Source organism: Coregonus clupeaformis, chromosome 37, assembly GCF_020615455.1.
Source record: "Coregonus clupeaformis isolate EN_2021a chromosome 37, ASM2061545v1, whole genome shotgun sequence".
NCBI lineage: Eukaryota > Metazoa > Chordata > Actinopteri > Salmoniformes > Salmonidae > Coregonus > Coregonus clupeaformis.
In genome coordinates, this window is record NC_059228.1 from 29,568,907 (window position 1) to 29,590,201 (window position 21,295).

General features: G+C 39.8%; 1 protein-coding gene across 1 annotated transcript in view; it reads left to right on the forward strand.

Moving 5' to 3' along the window:
• The first annotated feature begins 2,756 nt into the window (after nucleotides 1–2,756).
• The window catches only part of LOC121553239 (V-type proton ATPase subunit B, brain isoform-like), a 41,199-nt gene continuing 22,660 nt past the window's right edge, over nucleotides 2,757–21,295 (forward strand). The window contains exons 1-2 of the mRNA XM_041866266.1: nucleotides 2,757–2,983; nucleotides 21,118–21,173. Of these exons, the coding sequence (XP_041722200.1) occupies nucleotides 2,878–2,983; nucleotides 21,118–21,173 (162 nt within the window). The 5' untranslated portion in view covers nucleotides 2,757–2,877. The remainder of the gene's footprint in view (nucleotides 2,984–21,117; nucleotides 21,174–21,295) is intronic.

Here is a 21,295-nt window from a genome sequence, read left to right on the forward strand (position 1 = left end):
AGTGCGTACGGCCCAGTACATCACTGGGGCCAAGCTTCCTGCCATCCAGGATCTCTATATCAGGCGGTGTCAGAGGAAGGCACTAAAAATAGTCATAGACTGTTCTCTCTGCTCCCGCACGGCAAGCGGTACCGGAGCACCAAGTGTAGGTCCAAAAGGCTTCTTAACAGATTCTACCCCCAAGCCATAAGACTCCTAAACAGCTAATCATGGCTACCCGGACTATTTGCATTGTCGTCGTCCCCCCCCTTTTACGCTGCTGCTACTCTGTTTATTATCTATGCATAGTCACTTTAACTCTACCCACATGTACATATTACCTTTAATTACCTCGACTAATCAGTGCCCCCGCACATTGACTCTGTACCGGTACCCCCTGTATATAGCCTCCCTACTGTTATTTCATTTTACTGCTGCTCTTTAATTATTATTATTTAATTATTTTTTACTTCTCTTCTTTTTTTTCTTACTGCATTGTTGGTTAAGGTCTTGTAAGTAAGCATTTCACTGTTAGGTCCCCTGATGAGGTCGCTAGGTGTTGGGTTAAGGTTGTTACAATATAACTAATGCCTCACAAGCTTAGTTCAACTGTCTTACCCTATCAGAACCCAAAATATAAGCTTGTTTTTACTCCGATGTTTGTAAACAATGTAATTGTAAACAAAGACTTTATAGCTTCAAAGGGGTTTACTGTTTTTTGAATCCCGGATTGCCCCTTTAAGTGGCCTTAATTGAAACAATAACAATTTAATTGCAGTATTTACCATTATATGTACAGACAGTATGTCATTCTTATATAAGGGCATTCTGTAGGCATGATGACTCAACCTCAAGTAATGTATTTCAAAGGGCTTTTACATTTTTCGAGGATGTGGGAAACAAACTAATTTCGTGTAGGTCAATTGGCCTTGAAATATACGATTATAGAAATCTTTGTGTAGTCATATCAATACATTTTAGTCAAATTAAATAATACAAATGTAGCTACTAACAGCCTGATCAAATAATAGGCCTTTATTATTTTATCCATTTGTTGGTGGATCTAACATATCAACTAACACCAAATGTTGGTTGATTTAACATATCAACTAACACCAAAAGGGGAATATATTTTAATATATTTTAAAAAAAGAAAAAAATGTATGTATATGTAGGTATGTATATAAAAAAAAAAAATACAATGGCCTCACCTTTACAGTAACACAATGAGCCGGACAACATATAGCAGCACTACACTCGCATCTATGAATATTCCAGGTAGCTTAGGTAGGTAGTAACAAGGTGTTTGTGCAAAATCATATCCTTTGAACTCATTTTAAAATACTCAGGAAAAAAGCTGATATTTTTTAAATGAGGGCAGTGCTCCTGTGGGTGGGCGCCCTTCAGTAGCATTAATTTGCTATTTTTTGCATGCAGTCTGAAACGTTTGGATAGGCTCTCCAGGGACTACGGGAATGGGTTGTGTCGTCAGCTTCACCGCTGCAGCGCTTACCCACTTCAATTTGTAGTGCTTTTTCTGCCATCAGAGAGCTGGTGTGTATGTGTGTGTGTCAGTTGGGTAGGAGGCACCAGTTCAAAACCATCTTCAAACATTCGCTTACAACCTATTGTGCTGGACGTGCTGCTTCAAGTGAAACAGGATCAGTGCCGTTTTTTTCCTGTCACTCAAAATAAGTGATAATGCACTCACCAGGACATTGTGTGAGTGTGAGGCACATGTGATTTCAACAATCTGAAGCCAGAAGGCTACTAGCTCAAACTAAGGTCACGATGCACTAGCAGATCACAGATTTTGACAGATCATCTATCTCGTACAGTATACCAATGTGCTGTAGGGTAGCAATAGGCTATGTGGAATGCGATGTAAGATTTCAGAGAAAGCACCTCTCTTTTGCCAGAAATTCCATCAAACTAAATTATAATGTGAGAAGTCATGATTTTCAGTCATGAGATTCCAGTGGGCATTGCATACTGCTGTTCTCTCATAATTTGCTAATAGCGTACCTGAAAACACACAACTTCATAAGTTAAAAAGTTAAAAGAAAAAACATTTTCTACGATAATAGACACTGAACTAGGTTTTACCGGAACACTGGCAGTGTGAGAAGTCATCCAATTTGGGCCTTTTGTAGCCCTGTTCAGGTATTCTAACTGAAGTGTCCTACTTTCAAGGACCTTTAAAACTGTAGGCCCTCAATATACAAGTACCACTATAACCAAAAGGCGGACATGCTGGGAGAATGTCCATCTCTAGATAGGCTCCCTGAAATGCAATCCCCACATGTGCTGTGAAAGACAACCTAGATAATCACGTTTTCATTTGACTTTATGAAATCTATTAAGTGTGTGTGTGTGTGAAAATGTTCACCTTCTTCCTCCAATTATTCGGTTGACAGTCGTGTTTATATGATTACATAGCGTAGGATCGGTCTGTAGGCTATCCCATATCCACTGTAAATTCAGAAAGATCATTGTTCTGAGGCGCATCCAACTGCAATGATAATGATGAGAACGAGCCCTTGTCTTCCTGTATACGCAAACATCCGGTCGTCACTAGTTACCACAGCCACAAAGTCATAAACCCTGCCCATTTATACAATTTATCTTCATAAAATCGGATTTTAAATTTAACCTTTACGACAATGATAACCTTATGCATAAACTTAAACTCAAATTAAGACCCAATAAGCAATAAAGAAAAGTGCTATAGACAATTCTGACTTTGTGGCTGTAGTAACTAGTGGAAACCCCAAACATCCGGCTTCCAATGTCATATGACTAGCCTCCGCCGAAGTAAATTTTAATAGCCTCACAGCTAGCAGCACACCGCCAATACTGTAACGTAGCAGGTAACTAGTGAGGTTCGTGTATTTAACCATGGCAACATTGGTGGGAAACAGGACAATGGACATCAACGGCCCTGCTGCGGCAAGGACACACACACAGGCTGTGACCAGAAACTACATCTCACAACCAAGGCTGAGTACGTACCTAGCCAGAAGCTTAAACGCTGATTCTCCATAGCTTGGTAGCTAACCTCGTTTGTTTGCGCGAAAACAAATGCTTACAGTGTCTGTGAAATATCCAATATAAAAAACATTTTGCATTAACATTGAACTTGACCGACTGTCACTGCAGGTGACTTAAGTAAAATTCGAAAAGGAGTTAAATGACTAGCTAGCAAGCTAACATTAGCTAATGTGCCCAATGGTTAGCATTAGTTAACCTGTCTAGTACGCGGAGCTGTTTTGCAAAACAGTCTAAATAATTTTTGCTTGTATGTTCTGTACAATATTGTAATCAGTTTAATAATAGCGTTATACATATATGCATGCAAATATGTACTATATTGGACTTGGTAAATCAAGCGTTAAGCGAACATTAGCTAGCTAGTTTCCAAGCAAGTTAAACTAACGTTAGCATTGCCAAGTCAGCTGACTGTTCCTGACTGAATAACCGTGCAACGGTAGGGAAATATATCGTGTAACGCAATCAACGCCTTTAGTTACTTTTTAAAAATATACTGCAGCCTTCGATTTTGCTATGTAGGTAGCTAGCTAATTGTATTGGGTTGTGGAAATTGTTTCTAGGAAGACATGAATAGTGACAGATGGGTTGATTTTCCCACTCATGTGACGTAATCACGTGAGCGGCTGCAGGAACAGCGGAGAGGGTGGTGTCATGCATTCATTTTCATCGATGAATTCCCTCTTGTAATGCCATCCTAGCTATAATTTACATACATATGTTTAAACGTTTGACAATGACTTTGTCTATGACACTGAAAAGAGTAAAACTAATAGCCAGTTGATGCCCCATTCTAAAATATCAATTTAAGGGTAATTCCTAGTGTGCAGTGCCTTTTATGCCCCCTTTATTTAGTGTAAAATGTGGATTCTAAAAGGATTTAAATAAAAGGTCAGGTGGCCTTTACCTTAACACAAAAATATGGATCTTGAAAGGGAATTTTATGCATTTTTTATATTATTTTTTTCATTGGATGTAAGAGTTTTTGCCATGTCCCAGGATGTTGTTCATCAACTTCTACAAGAAATATAAGGCATAAAATAATACAATATTTAAAATATCTCATCAAAACCTTTTTTTCATGAATATTGTATTTTTTATTGTATTTAACACGTTCTGTGTCCCTGATATCACTTTCCACCCTGTTAGTTTGTATTAATTATCCTTTTAAGAAAACCGCCCATTCCAACAATGACATCACATTGAGGAAGTGTCATTGTTTTGTTGGGAAAACAATGGTGCATGCTAAATAAATATGAACACTCGGTTTTATCTATTTTTCCATGTTTCATGATTTTAGTCTGTTTCACTCCTACATTTCGTCCCGCTTAGGCTAAATTATAGAGAAAATTAATCAAATTCTAAAATGCATTTAATATAGAAGTTACAATCCTCAAGTATTTACCATTATACTATCTTAATCTCAATCACCCACAGAGCAATGGCTAATTTAGGCTCCAAATGTCCACCTTGTTAGGTTCCACCGTGTTACAATTATTCAATGACTGTATGAGATTATGCAGCTAACAGGGATTTAAGTGTCTGAGTGACCCAATATGTTTTCTGAAAGTCAAACGTGTCCCTTTTTCTGATAGAATACCAAAAAATAAAAATATATAATTTTTCCCTCCAAAAGTTAAGGTCCAAAAGGCACCGGATTGTAGGACTGAACCAAAAGGTTGAAATTGGCTCCCAAGATGTAGCCTAGCCATCTGCAATTTGGATAAATTGGCTAACGTTAGCATTATCAAAGTACTCTTTAATGAATAATAACAAATTATTACCAGCTTTATCAATTAAACTGGAGCTTGTAATGCCTTTTGCTTGTCAGAACAAAATACCTGTCTGCATAGAGTTTAGTGTTGTTGCTAAATTTCTAATTAACGTCCTTGGCTAATAGTCTCTTTTTGCAGCTCAGATTCATACATTTAAAGTAAAAACTATGTATAAACACTTATGAAATGGGTGTTTTGATGTGTTCTTCAGCAGTGGCCAAAATAATTAATACAGGATTATATGAAAGAGAACATATAGAGAAATCATATCCCCATGTTAATATTTCAAGGAACAGTTAATGGAGTCACCATCCATCTGTGATATGCCTCCATCTCAGAGGCCTTTTAACAGTGGTGTATTGGGAAGAGGGTGCCTTTCAGCCATCTATTCTTCACCAGGGTGTGAAAATAGGCCTGGCCAACATCCAGCTGTGGTGTTGAATCTGCTGTCTCTGATTCCGGCTAAAGGCAGTACAGACACGACCTTAGAACCATAGAGGCTAAATTCAGCCTCTATCTGCTCTTGGTGACGTGTGGAAGGACATTGGATGTAGGCATATAGGCTTATATTGTATGTTTCGAGTTTGAACATAAAATGGTAGCCCATAGGCCTGCCTGTCAACATAACAAATGAGTATGCCTAAGTACATCTCTGTAAAGGACAAGACACACCATAATGAGCAAAACAAGTGACTTAAGCGACTTTGAGTGTGGTATGATATTCGGTGCCAGGCGCGCCGGATCCAGTATCTTAGAAGCGGCCGCCCTCCTGGGCTTTTCACACACGACAGTGTCTAGAATTTACGGGAATGGTGCGACGAACAAAAAACATCCATTCAGCGGCAGTCCTGTGAGTGAAAACAGCTCGTTGATAAGAGGTCGAAGAAGAACGGCAAGAATCTTGCCAGCAAACAGGCGGGCCACAAACAGACAAATAACGGCGTAGTACAACAGTGTTGTGCAGAACGGCATCTCGGAACGCACAACTCGTCGTTCCTTGCCATAGATGGGCTGTTGCAGCAGACAACCACACCAGGTTCCATCAGCTAAAAACAAGAAGAAGCGGCTCCAGTGGGCACGCAATCACCAACACTGGAAAATTTGAGGAGTGGAAAAACATTGCCTGGAACATGAAAGCGAGTTCAGTTTACTTGAGTGGCCTGCACAGTCCAAAGACCTCAACCCAATAGAGCATCTTTGGGATGAGATGGAACAGGTTGTTCACAGCATGAATGTACCGTCATCCAATCTGCAGCAACTGCATGATGCCATCGTGTCAGCATGAAACCAACATCCTTGTGGAACGTTTCCGAGACTTTGTAGAATGTCACAATGAATTCGGGCTTTTCTGGAGGCAAAGGGGGTCCGACTCGGTACTAGATGGGTGTACCTCAATAAACTGGCCAGTGAGTGTACATGTAGGTTAGTTTATGATGGGAAGCGGGGATTGTTAATGATACATTTTAAGTGGCACTTTCAGGGTGGGAAATTAACACCTTGTGCCATTATTGTGATGTTGCTATTCATTGTAAATGTTTGTAGGCCTATGTAGCCAAATTGTATCTATGATCGTATGCTATCCATTTATGTGTTTTATGTTCTATTTATATCTGTAAATTAACCAATGATATCAAGCCACACCCGGCCATGATTACAGACACCTGTGTGTGTGTCCTTTGACACTATAAACTAGTGACCTGTGGTGTTTGTCATTATACCCTGATGAAGACAGCTTGTCTGTCGAAACGTTGGTTATAAATTATTGCATCTGAGCTCCTAGAGTGTGCGGCTCTCCTTTTCTTTTTCAAGGGAAATTAACACCTGCCAAATGCAGGTAGATTTTGGCATTGGCAGGTAAGAATGTCCTTTTCACCAGCCACGTTGGCGGGTGGTCAAACAGCATTCGGGAACAGTAAAAAAAAAAAAAGAAGGTTTTTATCCAAAGCCCAAATGTAGAAGTTGGTCGAATTGACCTGAAAGGTCTACTAACTGTCCTTGTGCTTCTTGGCTAGTTACATAGTTTTGTTCACATGCTAGATTGTTTTTCAATATTAGTTTGAGTTTGCGGCAACATAGATTCTAATCTCTGAAAGACACGGAGTGCCGTTACCACGGTAATGGCCCGCCCCTTAAAGGGGCAGCTGAACATTTCTCACCTAATGACTCAAATATTTTTGTGGGTACATTGTGCTTGATTGAGCATGGAACACTCCAAAAACCTTTTATTCATGAACTTTTAGTAATTTCTTATCATTTAAAACACTCAAATAATGTAATTGTGCTCATAAATGCACAGTTAAGCTTAAATTAATAGGCTGGGCTTTTATTTGCTTAAATCACTGAACAAAAGGCGCTTATTATAGACAGACTTCTATTTGAGCCAGGCCTCTATTTCCTTAATGCACACTATTTGAGCCAGGCCTCTATTTCCTTAATGCACACAGCTTTTGCTCATTTTTATAGTTAATTGTTTAATTCCTGCATTCACTATCAGCATTTTAATAAATGTCTTCATTTCCTGCACTGTGTTATCATTTACACACTGTCATGTTTCTTTTTGTCTTAGTATGCCTCTATTAAAAAAAAAAAAAAAAAAAAAACTTTTTGCCCGTTAACTAGAAGTTCTCAGCTGTTAGCGGCCAATTTTTTTGAGTCATTACTGAATTATTTAATAAACCGTGTAAACATTCATGGTAACCTCGTAAGCAATTCATTTAGACCCAACGTTTATTTAAAATGGGTGTTTATTTGCTGAAATGTGTGCCGTTGCCTGGCTATTAAAAGGGACAGGTGACTATTTAAGACTCAGCGTTACATTTTATGGTATTTGTGTGCTCCTAAATATTAACTCCTTGTAAAAAAATGTCTGCATTAGAGCTGTGAACTAATAATAATAAATAAGCCGTATCACAGCATTTTGTGGCAGGGCAGACACTTGATTCTTGATGTTCAGTTGTAGAACATAAAAATGTATGCACTCACTAACTGTAAGTCGCTCTGGATAAGAGCGTCTGCTAAATGACTAAAATGTAAAATGTAGAACTGTTTATCTGTTTTTGCTATTGTCTAAATTATATATTTTAATAGTTGATATTTCTGCTCTAAATCAACGAAGAACTTGTATTGAATATCTATTTAAATATAATTTATGTTTCTTGTACAGACATGTTTTCAGGACATATTTTAAGGTCTTACTACGTACACAATGTTCCTGCTTTAGACAATAGCTGGAAATACATTTTCAATATGAGATTTTGACTAAACGTCTTTAGCCTAAAGACTAAAAAGATTCCATATATAGGGCCGACACTATTTAGGTTACATTTAATAAGCTCGGATTGATAATTTAAAAAAATCTATTTACCTTTGCATAGGAAATACAGGTAACTAACTAAATAAAGGAAACACCAACATACGTGTCTTAATAGCCAGAACAGATTCAATGCACCTTGGCATAGATTCTGCAAGTGTCTGGAACTCTATTGGAGGGATGCGACACCATTCTTCCACCTCGACTAACCGATGCCCCCGCACATTGACTTTGTACCGGTACCCCCTGTTTATAGCCTCCCTACTGTTATTTTATTTTACTGCTGCTCTTTAATTATTTGCTATTTAAATTTTTTACTTATCTTTTATTTTTTTACTTAACCAACAATGCAGTTTAAGAAGAAAAAAAGTGTTAAGGGCTTGTAAGTAAGCATTTCACTGTAAGGTCTACACCTGTTGTATTCGGCGCATGTGGCTAATAACATTTGATTTGATGAGAAATTCCATCATTTGGTGTTTTGTTGATGGTGGTGGAAAACGCTCTCGCAGGCGCCGCTCCAGAATCTCCCATAAGTGTTCAATTGAGTTGAGATCTGGTGACTGACACACACACACACACTTTAAACCCCCTATGCTCCTTTGAGATCCCTCTTTCAGTCTCTGAGATCTCTTCTTGTAGCCAAAATAATGGGCAACTGGGCATTTTTATACATTATCTTTTAAAGCATGATGGGATGTTAATTGCTTAATTAACTCAGGAACCACACCTGTGTGGAAGAACCTGCTTTCAAAATACTTTGTATCCCTGATTTTACTTGTGTTTTCTTTATTTTGGCAGTTACCTGTAGATGGTACCTCATATTTCCTCTTTGGCCGTATCTCACTGATGTTCTTCACTGTCCCTCATTAATTTACACCTCAAACATGTCCTATCATAGAGCTAGCCAGGTGGTATTTTTCCTTGAGTATCAGAGGAAAGCATGGACTAAAAGCCTGTTAGCATACTGGAAGGAAATTACTTAATGGAGCGGCCATCTGAAAGCTAAGGCGAAGATGCTGCTTTGCGTTATAACCCTATTCCCCCCCCACCCCCATCCTACTTTTCAAATGTCCCCTCTAATGTAGGCATGCCACATTGCACCATTTTTCATGCTCATCAAATATCATACTGAACAGCCACCATTCAGTGCATGCTTATAGTCCGGGCAGCAATTTGAACAAATAAGAAAATTTTAGAAAACAATTTAGCCTTCTCTATGTTATTCTAGTGGTGCATGAGCTGGCACATTCTTTTCATAAGAAGGCGTCCTGTTTTTGTTCTTTTTATAATTTGTTGAAACCGGTATGAAAATAGTGACAAACACCCTTTTCATTAATAATTTTAAAATGTTCAATGCATACTATCATAGTAATTAGTTAGCGTACTTGCAGTACCATACATGCCATAGGCCCAGCTTTATTGGGAGAGGTTGGTGGATAGCCTATAAACCTGTACTTTCAGAGACTTTGTTCAAAGAAACCATTTCCCTGGGGTAGCTATATGAGTGCAACCTAGGGTATAAGATCACGATGTACCAATGCTTTGCATTACATCAGTGAATCAACAGGCGTCTGAGCAAGGCAATGAAAATATTCTCTGAAATGGAGGAGAAATAAACAGGTGTACAGCAAGTCTTTACATTTTTATTGTATAAAGGTCCTTTGTCTCATGTCAATTTCAACAATGGTCATTAACCCAGTGGATGGCTTCCCATTGTTTAAGTTGGACACAGTCAGTGTTATAAAGACATTGTGCAAGGCAGACTATTTATTTTCAAATAAGTAATTAAGGTAATGATGTAGTAGGCTAATGATAAACAAATGCCTCAGATGTCACATTGAAAATAATTTCTACGTACAAAACCTGTCCTAAACAATAGTGTTCATTTTATGTCTCTGCAAGTGGTTAAGCAACTGGCTTTTCAGATAAATAAATACTTTCTGTGGGCGTTTGTCTTAACATGAAAGAAAATGAACATGCCGCATTCTTTTTGCATTTGTATGAGGAGAAATCAATCCAAGTGAGTTGAGACATTTCCTCAGCTTGGTGTTTTTTCACATTTCTTCACATGCCTTCCGTAGACTGTAGTGAGCCTTATGGAGAAGTGAGAGGCCAGTTTATTTTCCATGTCAAGAAATCCCCTCTGTTGCTCCATTGATCACTTCCTCCAAGATCAGAATAGTGATTTACTATTTTCAGTTACTGTATGTTGTAAGTGGCTACCCTTTTAAATTACCCAGTGAATTACTAGAATTTGTTAGAATTTAAAGTATTATAATTTACTTTGCAAATATTCAGTGCATTTCATGACTGGAATTGAATTCAACCTTCCTTTGCTCCTGCCGACAATGAGGGACCCAAACTGAGCCATCTCTAGACAGGTTAGGCTACGAAGAGAATGACAATGCTCCTCGCCCCCAGCAAATGGCTCTAAACTGTTGCTGTGGCATCGTTCTTGTTTCGATCTGTTATAACTGCACCACTTTGCCACCTTTGCAGATAGGCTCTGGGGTTAACCAGCAGTCTCTCTGTATAGGTGTCCCCCATCAGTATGCTCCCCACCAGCAAACTACCCCACAGATTAGTGTTCCCACCCTGCCAGCCAATTCTCCCCTGGTCCGAGCCTGATTTACATGCTTCCCAATCAATGCAGTCAGGTGGGGAGTCCTCTTTCCATAGTGGGGCCATCTACCTGCAAGGTTAAAAGCATGCCCATTTGATGGGGTTGTCATCACTAAGAGGAGCATTGTTAAAAGAGATGAGTGTTAGAAACAGTGGTGGGTAGCAGGTACTGGCAAATTGGGCAGTATCCCAATTTTTTGTCAATGCCCCTGTAAATAACTATTATATTTATTAATGTAACCTATTCATACTATTTGACACCTGTCTTAATCATTTGCATACTTACCTTTTTATGATCCATACAAGGGACATTATAATTGTGACACTTTTCATATTTTGAGTTTCTGCCATTTCAATAAATGATTTACAAAGTCTGTAACATACTAATTCCTGTATGCAGGCTTTTGTAGCCTTAACAGAGTTGTCAGGAAGCAGGCTGATTAGGCTATTCAATTCCAAATTCATCCAAAATAATCCTGCTCAGCTGTCCTTGTGCCATAGAATATACTTTTATATATTGATTTCCGTTTGTGATCTCTCTTACACTGGTTTTACAAGCAATTGAGATTTTATCTGAAGGTTGCTTTAATTCAGTTTGGCAAGGTCCGTCTTGACTCCACCCAATAGTATTTCAATGTATTACTTTTTTTGTGCTGTGGTAGAAATAGGCTTATTTTCTCCCACCAGCCTGAAGGTTTGAATTGTTAAACAATTAGGCCAACATCTTGTCGAAATGGCACCGCAAAAACAGTTAAATGGGGATAGTTAAGGTATTTTGACATGGGTATGTTAATGCTTGTCTACAGTAGTTGGCCTAATCTTTGGAATTGCCATTTTAACACCGCCATCATGATCCTTGTATGACTTAATCACCCCTACTATCCAGAGTACTGCTGGTTTTCTGTTCTACCTGATAACTAATTGTATCCACCTGGTGTCCCAGGTTTAAAGTAGCTGTTTCCAGATTTCTCAGAAATATGATCTATAATTAATTACAAATGTTTTCCTTCTGAATGTTTATTTTTTATCAAGTATGTTAAAAAGCAGATTTTCTGTGTTTTGAATGGTGTGGGCGTACCCAACAACAAAATTGTGTGGGCATATAGCTGTCAATAAAAATATTAATGACAAGTAACAGCTGATTTGCTAGCTCAGCCAATGAGACAACTTGGTCAAAAACATGACTTCATCCTCTGAGGAAATGGCAAGCATTATTGAAACGGTCTGTTTTAAATAACAGTTTGAGGTGGGTTTTTAAAGTAATTTTTTTATGCTTTGGTCACATGCAAGTATAGGATGAGTCAACAACATTATTTGGGTATGAGTTAACAGATTGAGCTTTTAAAAGTGAGATTTTCACTGGACAGTTACTTAAGCAATAAGGCATGAGAACTCGGACTATCGGGTGATAACTCCCAACTAAGGGCTGTTCTTAGGCCCGAGGCGGGAGTTATCACACGATAATTACCGGGTTCGAGGGCCTTATGGCTTTTATAAAATGGTTGCCAACATGTATAAAAATAATAATAATAATTAATTACATGTTTTCATTAATGTTATTTTAATGGGTAAGTTAGTTTTATTTCATCCTTCCACCAGATGATATAGTCTAGGCAAAAGCCAGTTAGTTCTGAAGTTGCTGACCAAACAGGCTGGTCGTTAATTCTGTTCTCATGTTTTGACCCAGTCATTCATTCTATTTGTTCCAAGTTGCTATGCTAAAGAAATCATTGGCATGTAACTAGCTAGCAGAGGTTCAATGATGACTAAAGACAACTTCAATAAATAATGATTTAATAAATAATGTTTAAATGGTCAACAACCAGCTGATTGTCGATTCAATAATATAGTTCTGGAGGATAGCTAGGCTAATGTTACTTCTCCTTTCCCAATCAACTAAACCTAACACACTCACATCAAGCAGCTGAAATAACTTGTTATTGTAATTTCTGCTAGCGTCAGACTAATTTTGTGCTTCAGTTGCACTTCTCCACTCTGAGAATTCACAAATGGGCATTCTATCAGCAGACAGCGCTGACTGATGTTTAGCTACTTTTCTCTGGTACTTTTCTCAGTGTAGCCTACTTTTCTCTGGTAATATGCAAGATTAACTATAAGCAAAACATTAGGAAATGTAGCTGGCTACATTCTTTCTATGATAAACATTAGAAATATGATGGCCATACAATTTCAACTTCAATGATGTGACGTCAGAGTTGGGACGTCCCAAGGAACCTGTTTTAGACTTTTATTTTTGGTGGAGTGGGTTTGTTGGCTAAGTTGGATGTTTTAGTATGAGGAGGTTCCCTGGTTTCAGGCTTGGGCCAATTAGCATTCCCATCTCCTGGCGGCCTGTGAGAAGCCCCCTGTGCATGCTTGTGGTCGGGTAGAATGTGTGATTGTGAGCCGCACATCACTGTTACCACTGCTTTGTACCATTTATTCAGCATTCAAATGATGATGCACCCCATCTCCATCCCAGCACCCCCCTAGATCCTCCTCTTTCAGCTGGGAAATTGAATTGTGTTGGAATGCTCTGTGTCTCTTTTCTCTGGTACTTGAATGGGCCCTTTAGTATTTCACACCAAGGTGTTCTTCAGGGTGCGAGGTCAGGCTACCAAAACAGCTTCTAGTGGCGGATTAGGACCAATTAACATCTTTGTACACAAAGGGCTCTGGCAGCTGAACAGGCCGGAGGGTGACCCACACTGCCGTTGCATGCCAAGCCAGGGGACCGCTGCACTTGAGCTCAAGTAGCAAAAGACGGGTGGAGAAAGTTTTTCAAACCTAATGGGAAATGTTGCTACTTCACACCATATGAATGTATAGCCCATTGATGAATCGTTATCTTGTGTAATGAGTGGCATACTATATTTTTTTAGCAGTGTGCAACTGTCCCAGAGGACGCCTTTTGAATTGTTTTTCATTATTATATGTTCTGGTGGGCCTAGTCTAAACCATAATTGCAACAATGCGTTTTGTTGGAAGGACTTTTTTTGGGTGTTTTAGGAGAGGACCATCCACCAGATGCTGCAAGCATAATTTATTTTCTTACAATAAATGCTTAGATGAAGTGTCTGAAAATAGGCCCATCTTAAAATTGAGCTTACGTTCCCATTTGTTTTCATATATTTTCATTAGCACTTTGTGGACTTTTATACAGCTGCAATTTTCTTGCATCATAATTATAACCCTTCAGAAAATAGCCATATGAATCTCCTTTTTAGACATATGGACAATTTTGTAAGGTAAGTGTAGCTATTAACTCCATAATAGGTCCAACCAATGTACATTCTGCAATTTGTCTGAGGGGGAAAAGGGGCGAACAAAAAACATTTTCTAAAGGGGGTATCCAAGATTTGTTGGAGGCGAAAGCATAATCCTGTCAATCATGAGGCTAATCTTTTATTTAGTGCAGCCAAGACTGAGCTTGTTGGCCAATAGGAGTGACACATTTTTGCTGGCCTGCACTACACTCATTGTTGGGATATTTGCGGTGCTTCTGCATATTTCTGCATTCATATTACTGTATTTTTAGTTTTGGGAACAATTTTGAGTGGAAACTCAATGGCTTTAGGCAATGAAAGAAGTCCTCAGAGAGGAGGTTGAATTTTGCCAGATTTTAGATACGAGGTAAATGACAAGTTTTAAATATAAGGTTTTTAGTCTGCGGATATGCCATCAGTGACCCCTAGCCTAAATAAGTAAATTATAATTAAAGATGGGCATATTTTGTTTATTAGAATGCCTCGCCTGGTTCACCAACTCGCCTGGTTCACCAACTACTTCTCAGAGTTCATTGTGTCAAATCGGAGGGCCTGTTGTCTGGACCTATGGCAGTCTCTATGGGGGTGCCACAGGGTTCAATTCTTGGGCCGACTCTTTTCTCCGTGTATATCAATGATGTCGCTCTTGCTGCTGGTGACTCTCAGATCCACCTCTACACAGACGACACCATTTTGTATACATCTGGCCCTTCATTGGACACTGTGTTAACAAACCTCCAAACGAGCTTCAATGCCATACAACACTCCTTCCGTAGCCTCCAACTGCTCTTAAACACTAGTAAAACTAAATGCATGCTCTTCAATCGAACGCTGCTGGCACCCGCCCACCCGACTAGAATCACTACTCTCGACGGGTCTGACCTAGAGTATGTGGACAACTACAAATACCTAGGTGTCTGGTTAGACTGTAAACTCTCCTTCCAGACTCACATTAAGAATCTCCAATCCAAAGTTAAATCTAGAATCGGCTTCCTATTTCGCAACAAAGCCTCCTTCACTCATGCTGCCAAACATGCCCTCGTAAAACTGACTATCCTACCGATCCTTGACTTCGGCGATGTCATTTACAAAATAGCCTCCAACACTCTACTCAGCAAAATGGATGTAGTCTATCACAGTGCCATCCGTTTTGTCTCCAAAGCCCCATATACTACCCACCACTGTGACCTGTACGCTCTTGTTGGCTGGTCCTCACTACATATTCGTCGCCAAACCCACTGGCTCCAGGCCATCTATAAATCACTGCTAGGCAAATCCCCCGCCTTATCTTAGCTCATTGGTCACCATAGCAACACCCACCCGTAGTATGCGCTCCAGCAGGTATATCTCACTGGTCATCCCCAAAGCCAACACATCCTTTGGCCCCCATTCCTTCCAGTTCTCTGCTGCCAATGACTGGAACAAATTGCAAAAATCTCTGAAGCTGGAGACACTTATCTCCCTCACTAACTTTAAGCATCAGTTGTCAGAGCACCTTACCGATCACTGCACCTGTACACAGCCCATCTGAAATTAGCCCACCCAATTACCTCATCCCTATATTGTTATTTATTTTGTTCTTTTGCACCCCAGTATCTCTATTTGCACATAATCTCTTGCACATCTATCATTCCAGTGTTAATTCTAATTGTAATTATTTTGCACTATAGCCTATTTATTGCCTTACCTCCATAACTTGCTACATTTGCACACACTGTGTATATATATTTTCTGTTGTATTTTTTTGACTGTTTTTTTACCCCATATGTAACTCTGTTGTTTTTATCGCTTTGCTTTATCTTGGCCAGGTCGCAGTTGTAAATGAGAACTTGTTCTCAACGGGCTTACCTGGTTAAATAAAGGTGAAATAAAAATAAATAAAAAAGAATGGAATCTCAAATGCTAGGCCATATTATGATGCGCCATAGTTAATTTAGGCTACTATCTCCAGTCAAGATATCATCTAGGCTAGCCTAAATCATGATTATCACCACCGCATGCTTATATTTAATTCATATAGGCCTACTTACAGATTTGAGTAGTGACAAGTTCTGAATTAAAGTTATGAAATAGAGCTAACCAGGATTCATAGCTAATTAGGGTTCATTTCAATAAGTGTTGAGACTGAGGAGATCGTAGGCTCGCACTGAGGCTTAGCACAGTGTTAATTAATGCTAGACGACTCATTAGCCTACATTCAAGGCCTGTGCCACAGGGTAGAGGGAGGCAAAACGGAATCTGTGACTTTGTAATTGCCTTTTCATGGATAGGCTCTGTCTCTATCTATCCGGTTCAGATGAGGTGCTGCGGAATTGCATTGTGGATTTTTGAATCTTAAATAGTCTATTTTCGGCTCTACAAATGTCTTTACTCCCAGTGCAGGGAGTTGATAGTCATAGCAGTCCAAGCAGAGGCAGTTTATTTGGAGAAGGAAGGGCAACTAGCACCCCTCTGTTGTGGTGGTCCTTTTATCACACTTGAGCACTCCATCTGTCTCTCACACTGTCTCGCTCTCTTTCTCTCCCCCCCTCTCTTACGCTGGGTAATAGGGTTTGAAATGCAGGTGAGTGTGTGGGAAATGGCTATAGCGCATTGATGGGTTATTTGTTGGCCGCTGCCTAATTAGTGGCATAGTGGATGCACCCCGCCAGGCTTTAGTGCTCAGTGTTAGAACCAGTCTGCTCTAATTTCCTTGCAGCTTTGATATTGGCCAAGAGATTGACGGTCCACACAAAAAAAGAAACAAGGGCATGATGGAAGACCTGGTGGAAACAAAGCCCCCAACCCCCCCTCCCATACGGCCCTGCTCCTCACCTCCCCATGCTACAGATGTGCGAGGAGAAGCAGGCGGAGGCCCACGTTTTTTGCAGACACTGACAAATTGGCTCCAATGTCAGCAGAGCTAATGTTTTCCCAAAGAAAGTAAGAGGACAAAGTTTGGACCACACCCATACTCTTCTGTTTGTCTCTACTTGGGCCTTTAATGACAGCCTCCAGGCCCGCCTCCACCTATTCATCCACCTGCATATTTCCCATGACAGTGACAGCTTGGGTTCCTCAATACCCAGTGCGGTGAGTTTGGCTAGTTAACCCTATCAGTCCCGAGACCCCAGCAAAAATCAGCTTTTCATTTATCTGCATGTCCAGAACACAAACCAATTTTGACAGTTGCATTCATGAGTTTTATTGACAAATGTCAAAAAAAATAATAATAATAGTAATAAGTCAGCTAAATCAAAAGCCTTAATTAAATGTATATGAATGCTGTAAGTACAGAAATTATTTACTCAGTGAGAAATCGATAACCAACTAGTCAGTGACAACTGTTTGGAGTTTGTGACAGTAACTATGTGAGTTTATTACAGTATTATAGACACTATGCCCTAGGACTTCCTATTGTCTTCTATGTAGAAGAGCCTCTTGCCTTGTAACCAGTCTTGTGTAGCTTGTGAGTATCATGTGCGTGATCGTGAGGCTTTTTATAGATAGGTTTTAATAGTTTGTAGCTCAAACCATTCGGACTCTACAGACATTTTAGTAAGAAGGCCGGGATCCGCCCTTGTCTCACAAACATCACTCAGCCCCCGTTAATCACATCGACTAATGGTTGGTATCTACGGAAGCAGAAGAACGCGCAATGTTTAAAAGTGGTTAGAAGTCCAAAACGCGCAGGCATTACGGTGGAACTCATTGGGTGAAAAGTCCTAGTTCAGATGAAAAGATCCACCAAAACATTTTATTTTTTTCTTGGGCATTTCTTAAAACATGTATGATCGCCTTGTTTGATGGTTTTGATGGGGTGAGCCGGTATCTGTGCATTTGTGTTTTGGAAGCAGGAAATGGCCCCATGAAGCCATGCTGTAGTAGAAAGTCTGTTTAGGAGGGCTTTGAGCACTGTGGTGGTGTAGAGCTACTGGCCCTTAGGGGAGGGATGTGGCCCCTAATACGGTCAGAGTTCTAATATGTGTATTTAACAAAGGGGTTTAGAGTCCCGGACCCAAGTGAACACAAAAGACGTCTGAGTCCTTGAACCACCTAAAACTGACGTTTTGGAGATGGGTGAAAGTCATTTTAAAGAATGAGAAATTAGGCCAATTGCTTATTGCGCAGACAAAATATATGGTTGGGGCCAAAAAATAAAAATAAACTAGCCAAAGTGGAGACACTGGGGTGAATGTGAGTACAGGGAATTAATAAATGGATTGTGCTAAGGTGGACCTAAGTTATAATTCTGAAATTCACTGTAAATACAATAACAATCACCTCTACATGTCTGTCCTGTTGTTTAAGAAATTGTAGACTTTGACCTAGGTAAATACAATATTACCCCATATGTTCAAAGTGTGTCATGTATTTTCCTTGACATTTGCCTGGCCTTGACATTTGGCCATGAAATGCATGAAAGCCATTTAAACCCCTTTTACGAAAGGTCACTTTGTAATTACTAACGTAGGTATCCTTAAACACTAGTCTACTTATTACCATATGATTGTTGGCTTTCATGCAAAAAAGCCATGCACCTTTCTTAACCTCTCACTATTGCTTTTAACATTTTGTTTCCAAGGTGTCGCATCTCTTGTCTAACATTAAGCCCTCTCTTGGGACTGGTGGACATGTTTTTCATGTTTTTTTTCCTCCTATACTGAAGGTCATGGTCTTGATCTACTTGCAAGCAAAACCATTTTGCATTTATAGCTAGGTTTCCGTCCAATTGGAGACAGATTTTCATGCAAATATTTAAAATCTACGTGAAGGAAATATGCGCATTTTCCCACCAGTGTTTCCATCAAACGGACTTGTTGCGGTTAAAAATCATTGTGTGATAACAGTGCACACAAAATGTACTTTTTCGCTTAAGTTTTCAATAAAAAGTTCAATGCATTTCCATCGCGTTTTCAACTCTACCTGATAGTTTTGTCACAAACTGTTGTGTTAAATAGCAAATGTGCCTACTCAGGTCTTGGCATGTGTGCTCTAGCCAACAGCTTGCAGATGCTGTGCGGGTAGGCTGTGCTGGTAGGCCAGTCTACATGAGATTATTATGGATAAGAGCGAGAATATTTTTATAACTCAAACGGCAGTCAAGCATCGATCATGTCACCAGAATAAGACCTTGATATTTACAGTGCCTTCGGAAAGTATTCAGACCCCTTAACTTTTTCCACATTTTGTTACGTTACAGCCTTATTCTAAAATTGATTAAATTGTTTTTTCCCCCATCAATCTACACACAATACCCCATAATGACAAAGCAAAAAATTAATACATTTTTCTAATTTATTACAAATAAAAACTATCACATTTACATAAATATTCAGACCCTTTACTCAGTACTTTGTTGAAGCACCTTTTGGCAGTGATTACAGCCTCAAGTCTTTTTGGGTATGATGCTACAAGCTTGGCACACCTGTATTTGGGGAGTTTCTCCCATTCTTCTCTGCAGATCCTCTGAAGCTCTGTCAGGTTGGATGGGGAGCGTTGCTGCACAGCTATTTTCCGGTCTCTCCAGAGATGTTAGATCGGGTTCAAGTCCGGGCTCTGGCTGGGCCACTCAAGGACATTCAGAGACTTGTCCCGAAGCCACTCCTGTGTTATCTTGGCTGTGTGCTTAGGCTTGTTGTCCTATTGGAAGGTGAACCTTCGCCCGAGTCTGAGAACCTGCTCCAGAGCGCACAGGACTTCATCAAGGATCTCTCTGTACTTTTCTCCGTTCAACTTTCCCTCGATCCTGACTAGTCTCCCAGTCCCTGAAAAACATCCCCACAGCATGATGCTGCCACCACCATGCTTCACTGTAGGGATGGTGCCAGGCTTCCTCCAGACGTGACGCTTTGCATTCAGGGCAAAGAGTTCAATCTTGGTTTCATCAGACCAGAGAATCTTGTTTCTCATGGTCTGAGAGTCCTTTAGGTGCCTTTTGGTCAACTCCAAGCGGGCTGTCATGTGCCTTTTTACTGAGGAGTGGCTTCCGTCTGGCCACTCTACCATAAAGGCCTGACTGGTGGAGTGCTGCAGAGATTGTTGTCCTTCTGGAAGGTTGTCCCATATCCACAGAATAACTCTAGAGCTCTGTCAGAGTGACCATTGGGTTCTTGGTCACCTCCATGACCAAGGTTCTTCTCCCCCGATTGCTCAGTTTGGCCAGGCAGCCAGCTCTAGGAAGAGTCTTGGTGGTTCCAAACTTCTTCCATTTAAGAATGATGTAGGCCACTGTGTTCTTGGGGACCTTCAAGGCTGCAGACATGTTTTGGTACCATTCCCCAGATCTGTGCCTCGACACAATTCTGTCTTGGAGCTCTACAGACAATTCCTTCGTTCTAATTGTATGGTTTTTTCTCTGACATGCACTGTCAACTGTGGGACCTTATATAGACAGGTGTTTGCCTTTCCAAATCATGTCCAATCAATTGAATTTACCACAGGTGGACTCCAATCAAGTTGTAAAAACATCTCAAGGATGATAAACGGATGCACCTGAGCTCAATTTCGAGTCTCATAGCAAAGGGTCTGAGTAGTTATGTAAATAAGGTATTCCTGATTTTTTTAAATTTTATTTATAAATGTGTAAACATTTATGAAAACCTGTTTTCACTTTGTCATGTGGTATTGTGTGTAGATTGCGGGATTTTTATTGAATCCATTTTAGAATAAGGCTGTAACGTAACAACATGTGGAAAAAGGTAAGGGGTCCGAATCCTTTCCGAAGACACTGTATTTTAAAGGTGCATCAAGCTCATTACCGTGCACTTTCACCAACCTGTGAAGTTCATCATAATTGATTTAAACTGTAGCCTAATAAACTGCATGGTTTCGTGGTGGGTGGATCACACACACCATATCACTTCGATATGATGGTTATTATGTCAATATTTGCGCATAAAGGCATTTCAACTGCCATTTCTCACATAATTAGTTTTACAGACACAAAAAGATCCGACCATGTCAAACAAACAAATGATCTGTCGGCAATTAAAGTTGTACCGAAACTTCCTGTTTCCATCACAGCTGTCGTGATATTTTTATATTTTTTATACGGTACAACTTGACTCTCATAAAAACTGTGGATGGAAATGTGGTTAGTGATGCAAAACAAATTGACTGTTATTCTCTATTTCAGCTTATTCTACAGTGTCTGGAGTGAATGGCCCCCTGGTAATTCTGGATAATGTGAAGGTGACTGAAGATTTAACATTACTTCTCTATTAATCTCTCGTGGACAGACGCACGTAACATAACTGGTATCGTAACGTCTGTCAACAGACTGTTGGATGTGACGGATAACGAGGAACTTTTTT